This window comes from Lingula anatina, chromosome 1 (genome assembly GCF_051362555.1).
Source record: "Lingula anatina isolate TDL-2025a chromosome 1, LinAna3.0, whole genome shotgun sequence".
NCBI lineage: Eukaryota > Metazoa > Brachiopoda > Lingulata > Lingulida > Lingulidae > Lingula > Lingula anatina.
Genome location: NC_141767.1, coordinates 3972351 through 3984929, shown reverse-complemented (window position 1 = coordinate 3984929; position 12579 = coordinate 3972351). Strand labels below are relative to the sequence as shown.

Sequence of the window (12579 nt, the reverse complement as noted above, 5' to 3'; positions counted from 1 at the left end):
ACATGATAATTAATAAATCAAACAACAGTTTCGCCTCAGCCTGTCCTTGATTTAACTTGTGTACTTTATTTTGCTCTTCTTTACCAGAAGATCTTTGACTTTGTCCCAAATATCTGCAAGGGACGATGATGCGAAAAGTCGCGAAAAGCATTACTTTTGCCTTCAAACAAAACAACAAGTTATGCACTTCAAGGCAAATAAGGTACGATTCTCTATGCAAAAATACAGTATTATAGCCATTATTAGTCCGCGGTTCTACTAGCCTCAGTTTTTGGCCCTACATTCCCACGGTACCCTAAGCCTTACAGCTGGTAAGACCTCATAACGATATGTGAACCTTGAGGCCCTTAAATACCTCTGAATATCCACTTCCTGACAATCTCTGTGGGTCCTCATATTCCAGAGTTAGTGCACGTTTATTCAAAGTCAATTACATCATTAGCAGTAGAGACAAAATACAATCAATTAAACAAAACTGAAATGTTTTTTGTGAGATTAATTAGTTAATAATACTGATTTTTAAAAAAACTTTTTTATATTACAGTTATGGTGTCCATATTGGAAATCAGCAAAATGATCTCAAAGGACAATACAACAGTGGGCAGGTGATTGTCATTATAACTGTTTGAGTATACAATATTAAATTTTTTTAAAAGGAATTATAGCTATGTATAGGATTAATGTACATTGTGTTATCCATCTATGATATTAAATCAAATGTTCATGATTTGAGATGGTGACTGTCAATGAAATGGTCTCACGGGTTGTTTAAATCATAGAAGTACTTCTATGTTTAAATGGACACTAATTAATTTCATGAGGAGAATCATAGAACAACTCTCAAGAAGAATGGAAACTACTACAACTGATTTCATTTCTATATGTGCTGAGATATATACAAGACGTTGTTCCTAGGAGGTGACCTTAAAGGCCCCTGCTGTCAGACTTGTTTATGTTACACTACCACTTTAAGGACACTAGATATTGGTGACTTGAAGACACCAGACACTTGCATTTTAATGTTTGTCTATATCCGTAGTGCTTAACTGAATATTTGAACTATTAGTCACTACGAATCATAACTGATAATTCATCACAGCAGTTCCAAAAGTCTTGGAGGTGCAGGATACTCCAACCTTGTACTGGGTCATCCTTGTATAATGAAATTATGAAGGGAGTAGATGATGTTTCATCTAGTATCTGTTTTAGTAGGGCTAGCATTTAGCTGCATGTCAATCTTGTGTAGAGTGACATCTACACCTTCAATGGTGACGCCTTTGCATGAGGATAATCTGGAAAGAGCATCAGCTATTGGATTGTTCTTTCCTGGCACATGTTTGACGCTGATGTCATATTTTTGAATTTCTAACATCATCCTGTTCAAATCCTTCTTGAAAATTGAATTCTTAATATTTTGGTCGCTTTCAACTGTGACTTTACAGCCATATGCATAATAATGAGACTTTTCCAAACCATGCATGACATCAAGTATTTCACTTTTAATGTTTGAATATCACATCTCAGTAATTTGCTTCTGTACTCCACAGGACGATTATCTTGCAGTACGTAATAGTACCTGTAAGGCCGCATTGTGAATAGTAATAGTAATGATAAAATTTCTGTATGTGAAACGGGATGTTAATTGTTTTTAGCTACAGAGGAGTTATGTTTTAACAAAACTTGTTTAAAAAAAACTTGTTTTCTAGCTATTTATCCACAAGAAACTTGGATACAGAGGAGTGGTTTTATATCCATGTCAGGCAAAGATTTATGATGACAGAGATATATCTGTAACACCAGATGGCAGGTAGGAACATAGTTATTACATGCTTGTCTACAGTAAATGATATTTGGAATTACATTTTTCTGATGCATCATTTGCTGGAAGCTGTGGGTTTTTTTTCTTTTCGAAAGCATGGCATTTTAAATAAAATTTTAATCAACTTGAAGCATGACATGTCCAATTGATGAATTGAGTTGCTTTGATATTCAGTGCAAAATAAAAAAAATAATTTTGCAGTTTCAAGTAAATGTATTAATTTCTTTGTTATACAAGTCTTGATGTTATAAAACTGCCAGCAGAAGAAATTTATTACCAAGTGCTTGTAGACCTGGAGGATACAAGTATGGAAGGGGTAAGTTTTCTTATAATGTAAGATCTGTTGAAATCTTTGAATACGTATTTTAGGTAAATTAGCGATGATAATGTTTTTATGTTTTGAATTGGAAATTTGTGGATACAGAATCAAAATGGTTCAATAGTAGAAATGGTTTATGAATCATTATTAATTTGAACTACTTTTGTCTTTTGCAGGCTGGCAATGAAGAATGTATTTTTATGGCTCAAAAGGGTGAATTGAAACCACAGATACTCAATGGTATGATTACCTGTAAAAGTCTGCTTAGGACATAATTGCAATATATTTATATTACTACTTAGTGAATGTGTCAGTGTGCATTCATTTACAATGCTTTGTGTGGCATCTGATTAAGTTTAGCTCATCATAGGTAGTCAAGGCATTCCCTCTGTTCCTTCAAGTTGGTGATGTGGCATGGCCACATATAGATCATAACACTGTGTTGTGACCTAAGCTTTATCAGTCATTTCTAATATGAGACCAGTTCTTAAGATTTTCATATTGATGATATGATCACATCAAAGGCACAAAGAGTGTGTTAATGTTTGGTGTCGTATCCATTACAGGCTTTGGCTTTGTTGCCCATGAAGACATGTTACCATACACATCAACAGTGTCAGATTGGCCCGTAGAACATGCGGAATTCGAGAATTTTTTCACATACAATTTCAAAGAAGGTAAGGCAGAATAAAAATTTGGAATTTTTAAATCTTCGCCTGACATAACTACAATCTTCCTTCATCTCCAGAAGCTCCATATTTGTTTATTAATCATGAGTTATCACTGGTTTTTTTATAATAGATTTGCTGTAAACAATTTAATATTTGATCTTTTCCTTTCATTTTCAGTCCCTAACTGTAGGCCTAGAGCTCATCTAAATAACTGGAAGAAAAAATGTAAAATGCACCTACAGGAGCCTTTAAATGTCTATGTGGCTTGCACTCATGGAATTAAGGTCACAGTTATGCCATCCCTTGTGGTATGTTTTTACCCTGTGTGATATTGATAGTTTATTTCACAGTGACATTTTTGTCATTGGTATTGTACAACAATGTCATAATGATTATAATGACAATATTAAACAATGATATATCTAACTCACCTTGATATGAAGCACATGTGATAGAAGAAATTTCTTCGTATTTCAGCAAGTATTGTTATATTTAAAGTACAGCAAAGACTTCAAACAAAGGCTAAATTTCTACACATTCTTTATTTAAACCATTTTAGGATGTTATACCTATACTAGATGACCAAAACAAATATGTAAGTATATAGGTAACATATATGTAATTATCTGGAACAATTACTAATGTATCTGCAAAATTTTGATATTAGTAAGTATCATTAGTACTACTAGAGTTGATCTGATTGTGGAGGAAGTTCCACACTGAATGAGTTAAACTATTTTTTTTACATTTGAGTAAAGGTTGTGAAATGATGATTTTAATTTTTCTGTTTAATAACAATTTAACTGTAATCTTAATGTACTCTTTTACAGATCTGGGTTTATTGTATAAGGATAGAGAACACTAACAAAGAACAGGTTCAGCTCCGGTCGCGTCATTGGCATATATCAGGAGGTCCAAATCAGACTGTAAATGGAAAAGGGGTTGTAGGGCAGGTAAGGTTTGTCATATAACCATTATCATTGAGGCTGTTGATTTCAGAAGACAAAAATAGAAATGAATATGATCGTGTACTTCAAATATGATTTTTTAAATTCAGGAACCTATACTTAACATGAACAGGCCAACCTTTCAGTACAGAAGTTATGTGGAACTCCACACTAGTAATGGTTACATGTGGTAAGTATTGTGCCCTCATCTCATAACCAAACCTTTTCTTTATCTGTCCTATGCAGTTGTGACCAAGTCTGTCAGAGTGAACAGACGAAACAGTCAACAGGTAAATCAAATATGTGGATCTATCATAAATGAAAACTTTTTTGACTATCAAAACTGAGATCCAATGAAACTATTCTCACAATTCCAACTTGTGTATCCAACTTTTGATCATATTTCTCTTTTTAGGGGAGCATACACAATGGAGAAGAAAAATGGAGACATGATTAAAGTGAAAATTCCTGTGTTTCTTTTGAGAACCCATGATTTCCTAGAAACAAACTGAGCAAAAGCATGAAATTTAGTGACATGCAATTTTTGCGGAAGGGGGAAGGGAGCAAAGGTTAAACTGCAAGAATTTTTTTACAATAAGTGGGCACAAGGCCAAATTATCTTTACAATAAACAGGTCTCAGTTGTAACATGATATATTTCATGTTTAAAAGCTCATGCTGAAAGCTCATTGTTTTGAAAAAATTGTTCATTTGACCTTACTACTTGAAATATATATGTTATAATGACATTGAAGCCTGTTTGCATTTGTATTCAAGCTGCCACGTTATTCAAGATATATGAAAAAACAAAAACACTTTTTTGACTCATTCATTTTGTAACTTTTAAATGTTAAACAACAATCTGCATAACATTGCTACCGCTGTATGTGTTACTTCTTTTAAAAATGAATATGAATCAAATGTAACAATTTTGGCTTGATACTTAACAATAAGTGCAGCATTTTGTCAATATAAATAGGGTAGAAACAGACTGTCAGGTACAATAATGTTTTTTAAATAGTGCCATTTGTAAGCATAAGTGTTCCATACAATGTAAAGTGCCCCTATCTGGATTCCATGGAGATTTTTGGTACTTTGAAGTCTAATATGCTTCCTTTATCACTTTTGAATGTGATAGTTCCCCTGAAAGATGAAAAAGAAAACAAATAATGTGTGCAAGTTCAGTGTGATTGATGTGAAAAGCATTAAGAAGATGTCTAATATGGAACAATGAATGCTCTTTAATAATTACAAATTTACAAACTTAACTGAAACACAAGCACTACATAATTATTATATACATAATTACATAATTATTAAACATATTTTCATTTATATACAGAAGTGGTACTTACCAAATTTCACCTGATGAATTGGAGTCAATAATTGTATTGTTAAACTGGATAGCAGGCCTTTCCTTTGTAAGCCAAGGTTTAATATGCTTAAAAAGAAATAAATAATCTTCACAAACAATTTGTTATTCAATGATTCCTCTGAAATGATTTCTTTAGTTTTTTTTTCGTGAAAATACAAATGACTGAATGTATGTATTTAAAGGGATAATAACTCTTCGTATGATATCTATATTTCACGATAAAAACATTGTGAACAACTCACAGAAATATAATATATTCTGTTTTACCACAAATATGGCAGTTATAGCTATTTATTCTGATATCTGAGCTTGTCTTTAGACCATGCACATGACCTCCATTGATGGCTATATCCTGTTATAATCTCTTAAGAGATTATAACAAAAAAAAACTTTGGAAAAAAACGGGGACTAACTTTGAAAGTGAAAATGGATTCATTAACCATTGGTAATTATTAGAAAATTATAGTTTACTCCAGGAAAATTCATTTTTTGGCCAAAACGAAGAGTTGTAATCCCTTTAAGTGTATAAAATGTATTAAAGTGTAACTTGGTATACAAGGCACATAGGCAGTTTTCAAACATGAATAAATAAAATAAAGGTATTTACACTATTGTGGTAAAACACTTTGTCAAATAGCACCCTTCTGACTTGGAGTGGTGAATCTGGCCCAACAAATGAAACTCTATAGTCCTGTTTTTCTAAAAGTAGCTCTTCTTCACCTAAATTCTCTATCCTTATAATTAGCCTCCACTGCAAATAAACACATATCAAATCAAGCTTATGAAAGAAGCACTTAAATTTAATATGCAAACCTGTGTTTAAAATAATACTATAATATTTATTTTTCTGTTGACAGATATCAGTTTATTTAAGCTCTTTAAACAGGTATCTGATAAAAGATTCCTTCCAAAGTTACTTGGATATTTCAGTAACAAGTATACATACCACATTTTCGCATTTTAACTGAAATTGATACAAAAAAGTTATGTTAATACACAAAAATTAAATGCAAAAAAAGCTGACTCACCACAAATATATATTTCATTGAACACTTAACTAGCATTATGAATTTAAAAAATCTGATAATAATATATGTTATACCTGTGTCAAATTTGTACTTTATGGATGGAGGCATATTAACTCAATGTAGCATACCTTTTCATTGATTTCTCCTAAATACACTGGCATAAATGACATTTTGATATTTTGTGCTGATTCTCTGTATACTAAGTGCAGCTTTAGTCTTTTCCTCTCTTTTGCAATCAGTTCTTCAGGTTTGAATAAGTGGTGTGGCTGAACTGCATCAAAAATACCATAAGATTACTTCAGGTTAGAAAAATGTGAAATACAGTGATTTTTGATAAAGAACTAACACTGAAATTGTTTACCTCAAATATTTCAATGTCTAGAGCATCTTTATCATTATTTCAGTATGAGCTGTTGATTTGAAGAAAATCACTTTCCCCTAACAGGGCTTGACACAAACTTTTTGGGACTGGCCCAAGATATTGGTAAATATTGCAAGGATGATTTGGCACATGATATTTTACTTGCACTTTGGGCCAGTGACCCCTTCGATTCAATGGCCCTAGGTTGGTTTTCATTGGCCCAGGGCCAGTGGGCCACCTTTAATGTCAAGCCCTGCCTAAAAAATTACACAGCTGATGAAATTCTTCTCTGAATTAACATATAATCTTACACAACATAAATCTCATGGTGACAGTTTCACCCATCTCTAATTCCTGAACCAAAAATTACACCCCTAAATTACAACAGGGATTACCTATTATCAGTTATGTCTTTTTAAATACATATTATTAAAAAGAAAACCATATAGGATGTACAACAAAAAGTGACAGATTACCTTCAAGCTATGGGTGTTATCAATCATTTATTACCAAATTGGAATCATTATCTAGGTTTTGTTCAATATTTGAGGGCTTGGTGAAGTCAATGTGGATTTAATTCTGGATTTCTGATATGATATAAAATAAACAGGGTAAGCTTCTGACGTCACTAACGGAACCAAGTCAGGGTTTTATTCTGTACAATATTTGGAACTTTATGTTCTGTATTTTTCTCTTCCTCTTACCTGATTCTAAATCAAAACTCAATAAATCCTGCAAGTTTACATGTTCCACCGGATTTTTTACATTAGTATCTTTGTAGGGAAAGATTTCATCATGGCTAACATAGTCAAGTCCTGAAAATCAGAAACAAAACTAAACTCGGACAAATGTTGCAATATTTTGCATAAATGTTTAAATAATGTTAGTTAAATAACTTAATACTTTATATTAATTTATAATACCTATGTGCTATAAAATTTCAGGGTATACTTAATTATAAAATAAAATTGCAATTAAGATTTCATAAAGTTTCGTATTGATCAGAAATACCTTCAAGCTGTAAAATCTTGCTTCCAGTAAATAAAGAACCAAAATCAGCAAGCTGAAAATCAACAAAAACATGACATAAATCATCTAAATTAACTCAACTTGTCAATTAAGTGAATAACTTGATACCTTTCAAAATTTGTGTTATACACTAGCCTTTGCTGTAAAAGTTTTAGGACTTGAATTGCAATTTGTAAGAGCATTAAATATTGACATAAAATTGGATTATGAAAACACACTGCACAGTAAATTGGTCAGTGGTGGGTGTAAAATATAATATATCACAGAAATAACTGTATATAGTATGAAACAGAAATCCCTAACTTATATTATGTTTCAGTAAACTACTATAATTTTGGAATGAGGAACAAACTTGGCACCATGAATGAAATTACCAAGGCAACAAGATTTATGCTTCTTCATTGACTACTTGAAATTAAAAATTATAGTTTTCAGTTTCAGTATGCATTGGCTGCTTCTCCTGTGATAATCCACCAATCAAACCCAAACTCACATGACGGAAATCAAAGAGTGGAAGAAGATCCCAAGCGTAACTCTACACTATAATATGAAAGCTTAGGTCCATGTAGTTTCTGAAAACTGGCACAAACAAATATTTTTTTCACAGAAAATTCCCATTTTTACACAATTTAGGCCCATTTTACCTTGAATTAAGGTCAAATCCATATTTGAAATCTCCACATATGACTTTCAGTAAGACTTCTATAGTAACTTTTCCCATAGTTCCTCTGACATTGGAGATATTAAGCATTTAATTTTTCAAAATTCGGACAAGGGTACATTGCAACAAATGTCACACCCAGGCCAATGCACCGACAGACCCTCAAATTTAGGTAAATCAAGTTGAGATTATTTGTGACCTAAATCCAAGAGATGGTGAAACATGGGCTTGTAGTCAAGAAGAAGCGGTAAAGGTCATGTGGCAGCAGCGAAGACGAGATGGGTCAGAACTAACCAAATTTCAAATTATTATTATCATCAAATTTGCAACTCGAGGGTTGGATAAATACATTCTTTGCATCATAGTTATATTAAACCACTAGTGAATAAGAATAAAGGAATATCAAGAGACGTGTGAATAAATTTAAAACAAATAGCTAAAATGCAAGGTTAAAAATGAAATAAAAGTCTATCAGTCAATTTTGGAACTTGTATATCGCACTGGTTAAAAAGTCACTCATAGATCGTTTGGTTTTAATTTTAGGTCTTCTGAATGTCTCTTGTTCCCTTAATGAATATTTGACATTTTGTATTGGTTGTAAAACTACCACCATGCTGCCAGCACCAATGCTGGTGATACAATTATTTCATAATCACGCGTATGTCACGTGACATAAACACAAATGGAGGGGTGGGGGAGTAAAGGGCCACTGAAAACCAAGGCTTCCTGAAAAGCCAAGTTTTTTCCCCACCCACCCACCTTTAATGATTATATCTTTTCATACACTATCAAAGCCAGAGCTAGAATAGGGCAACTCCTGTTTAATAGGCTCTACTAAATCACCACCAATACCATCAAATTATTATTTTGTCACTATGTGCAAGATTATAAGTAAGACCATCAAGAACTTTGGGATGAGCAGTTATTTGCAACCCTGATGAGTTAGTTATATGCACATCCTATGGAGTACTCACATCCAGGTCACATCTGTCCACTAAGGCAAGATAATATTTATGTGGTTTGCCAGTCACTGTTGAGCCTGCATGGATAGTTTCTCTGCAGCTAAAAAAAAATCAGTGGAAAAAAATATTCCAGAATTATAGGCATTTTCTCAACATTGATGATGAATATTGACACTTGCCAAATAATTTATATGAACTATTAAAAATAAATACATGACATTTTAAAATTAATTTATTGGAACTTCCCATATATGATACTGATTTATAAATTGCAATAATAAACAAGAAAACTGCATACTCAGTATTACTTTTGCTCTATATTTAGTTTGTTAAAAGGATACAGATGTTATGGTTTAAGGCTGAAGGGTATTTACACAAGCACAGAGAGAAAAAAGAAAATGCTGTTTTTTTCATCAAAAAACAATCTGTTTGCTAAATTGAGTAGTATTTCAAATGAGCAGAAATAAATGCAAGCTATTGCCTAGTGATATCCACCTGTCAAGGGTGCTGTTTAATACGCTGCTCTCAAAGACTTCAGGTGTAAAGGAACGTATCACTACTCCTCTGTATCCTAGCACTTTGTGAATAAAATGCTAAGATGAAAAAAAAATGTATGTATGTATTTATATATTGATAAAGACAAAGCATAACATTCTTCCTTTGTTTAATATAATTTAATTTTCCATTTTAAAGGCTCTTCAGGTAATGCTTACTGTGACTAAGAAACCACTTTTACATATACAAAAAAATGTACAAAGCACTACTCACATGTATTATTCTTTTCTGTTACATAAGTGTTGGTTAATCTTTTTCTAACTAAATTAAAGCAATTCAGCTAGATTGTCATGTACGAAGTACCAGAAAATCAAATAAAACAGACAAATAATAACATCAGTTTATAAGTTTACCTGTCCTTTTCTGTAGTTCCCTTGCAGCTTAGGAGTTTCAGCAACGCCCATTTCCTCCCAACTGAATGAGAAGAAACAAATGACTTAATTTAGGTATATCACAATCCGCTAGGGGTGCCACAGTAGTAACTATCCAGGGGCAGTGAAGTGCAAAACCGAGACTGGCCTGCTAACAGCTCGCCTATGACATTCCTTTTTTAAATCCCTCTTTTAGCACCTTGTAAATAAACTAATACAAGCCATTTACTAAATAAGCTGTAAGTCAAAGAGTAAATAACGGTCATGTGATTTTTCCGTGTTGCAGTCTTAGAGAACTTTGATTTGAGGACGTTTTGAAGTTTTGCCTTGACAAAATGTTTAAAATTTCATATAAGTACTGCATGGAAGTTTTTGTAATTTATGCCATGTAAAGTTCATGAAATTTGCAATATTATGGCAAAAAATCATGAAAATTGAACCATGCAAAGTATAGTTTATTTGATGCGCAATATTTATAGTACATGATCTGCATGGAAGCCATGTGCTTGTGCGGTCGCCAATTTGGTTTTTTTCCGGGTCATTAGATTAACATAGACCCCTAATTGCCCTAATTGGTCACAAGCAATTTGAGCTGCAGCTATCGCTGAGTGATCACTGCTGAAAAGTGTGGACACTTTTGGTGAATTTTTGCAGTTAAAAAACTTCAATATCTTTGTTGCTTGTAGGAATATTTTAAAAATTCCAAAAGAATTAATCTGTTTTTTGTATTACCTTTCAGAAGATATAAGTATAATAATTTTCTGATCAGTTTGAAAAATTTTCTGATATACCTACTTAATTATCTCCGTCACGGCAAAATTTACCTAACACTGCTCAAACACCCGCCATCAACTAGGTGAAAATATTAAACCAAATTGTAAATTTATACTATCATTGCTATAGCTGATACTTACATGGTATCTGTCGTATATGTCCGCTTATTACATTGTGACAAAATAACTTCAGGTTTGGTCCAGCTCACACCATTCCTAAGAATCTTGCCAGTACAGCTAGAAACGAGCTTACAATACATCCTTATGGGCAATACCATATTTGCATTATTATCGTAGAACTTTTGTATAATAGCTCATGCCCTTTGAGTGCTTAATTTCTGGCACGTTTAGAATTCAGAAAATTAGAAATATCAAGCTTGATCACAAAACTAACAAATTATCTACAACAAAACCATGACAAGGTGTGTTTAAAAAAAGCAATACATCAACATCGATGCAACAGTGTTGTGTTCCCAAGCAGAGCACAGCAAATTACTAGGATTCAACAAATTCCATGTTTTAAATGTGAGATAATGCACTGTCACCTGAGCGATATATGCTAGAATACCTTGAGTCGTACACACTGAGAGAAAGCACTCGCATTTCACACACACACACACACACACACACACACACGAAACCGCATAAAGCGTACGTGTATCGCCACGGTCATGACAGACAAATAACGTTTCTCTATTTACGTGTATGTTTGTTCCTAGGTTTTTATATGGGATCTTAGTTTGATCCTAGAGCTTATTAGGAGTTGATACAGTGTAGGGGCCTACAAGACAATGTAAGAGAAAAAAATCAAGTACATGTATCTTATCAAATAAGACAAACTGCGAATCGATGTTTATGAGCGGAATAATTTCGTGCAACTGCATGAACAGGCCCCTATGCCACGCTCGGCATTTTTTAAAAATTCCATACCTCGCTCCCTTCCCCACACAAACTTTGGCAGAATAGGCAAGTGACAGGGGCCTACAAATAGGCCTGCTTAATTGTTCGGGTCTATTCATTTTTACGTGTATGACGTCAAAAAAAAGGGGGGTCCAAAAGACGTTTAAATCCACAAAAATAGGAAGCGTAAATCAAACATATGGCTACCGTTTAGATGAATATATATATTTTCACCCTATGTTAAATCAGCTATACCAACCCCTAGTTAAAAAGGAGAAAACATTTTTTTTAAACAGTGTTTAGGCGCCCGCATTCAATAAGATGCGATAGTCAACTGAATATGCACTTGTTAAAAAAACGACCATAAATTAAATCTACACTCTGATATCAAGACCCCCTAAAACAGTAGGTCTTTACAAAATTACTCTGTGTGCCATTTAACATTTTGTAACAGACCTTCACTATTCTTATTTATTTATTTATTTATTTATTGTGTGAAGACCAACTATCCTAAAACTGCTACCCCATTCCCAAAACATCAAAGGCACTACAAAAGATTCTTTCAGACTCGACTACCATTTTAGGATTTTGAAAAGACGTAATGTAATTTTGTAACATTCAGAAAGTTGCACCTAACATCAGTAAAATCCATTTTTTTTTTCTTTCGATAAAAACCAGGGAAGGACGGTTTAACACACAACGTTAAAATACACCCAAAACCCATCTCATTTGGATTAGACACTTTCCTTTGGCTGCAGCTCTAAATGCTTATTTTATATATTCTGATGCAAAGGTGTTTTTTTTTTTTT

General features: G+C 33.1%; 2 protein-coding genes across 2 annotated transcripts; one reads left to right on the top strand and one right to left on the bottom strand.

Annotated features, from left to right (window-relative positions):
• Positions 1 to 50: 50 nt before the first annotated feature.
• LOC106172114 (polymerase delta-interacting protein 2-like) lies at positions 51 to 5228 on the top strand. Its single transcript, XM_013552710.2, has 11 exons — positions 51 to 202; positions 545 to 605; positions 1707 to 1807; positions 2057 to 2135; positions 2315 to 2378; positions 2705 to 2815; positions 2987 to 3117; positions 3369 to 3404; positions 3640 to 3762; positions 3867 to 3946; positions 4172 to 5228. Exons 1-11 carry the CDS (start codon positions 126 to 128, stop codon positions 4266 to 4268), a joined length of 960 nt encoding a protein of 319 aa, XP_013408164.2. The 5' UTR covers positions 51 to 125; the 3' UTR covers positions 4269 to 5228.
• On the bottom strand, positions 4445 to 11317 carry LOC106172113 (polymerase delta-interacting protein 2). Its single transcript, XM_013552709.2, has 11 exons — positions 11012 to 11317; positions 10080 to 10140; positions 9667 to 9764; positions 9184 to 9271; positions 7531 to 7582; positions 7224 to 7334; positions 6287 to 6429; positions 6077 to 6094; positions 5738 to 5881; positions 5111 to 5196; positions 4445 to 4898 (listed from the first exon to the last, which is right to left on the bottom strand). The coding sequence occupies exons 1-11, from the start codon at positions 11146 to 11148 to the stop codon at positions 4820 to 4822; spliced, it is 1017 nt and encodes a 338-aa protein (XP_013408163.2). The 5' UTR covers positions 11149 to 11317; the 3' UTR covers positions 4445 to 4819.
• Between the last annotated feature and the right edge of the window lie 1262 nt (positions 11318 to 12579).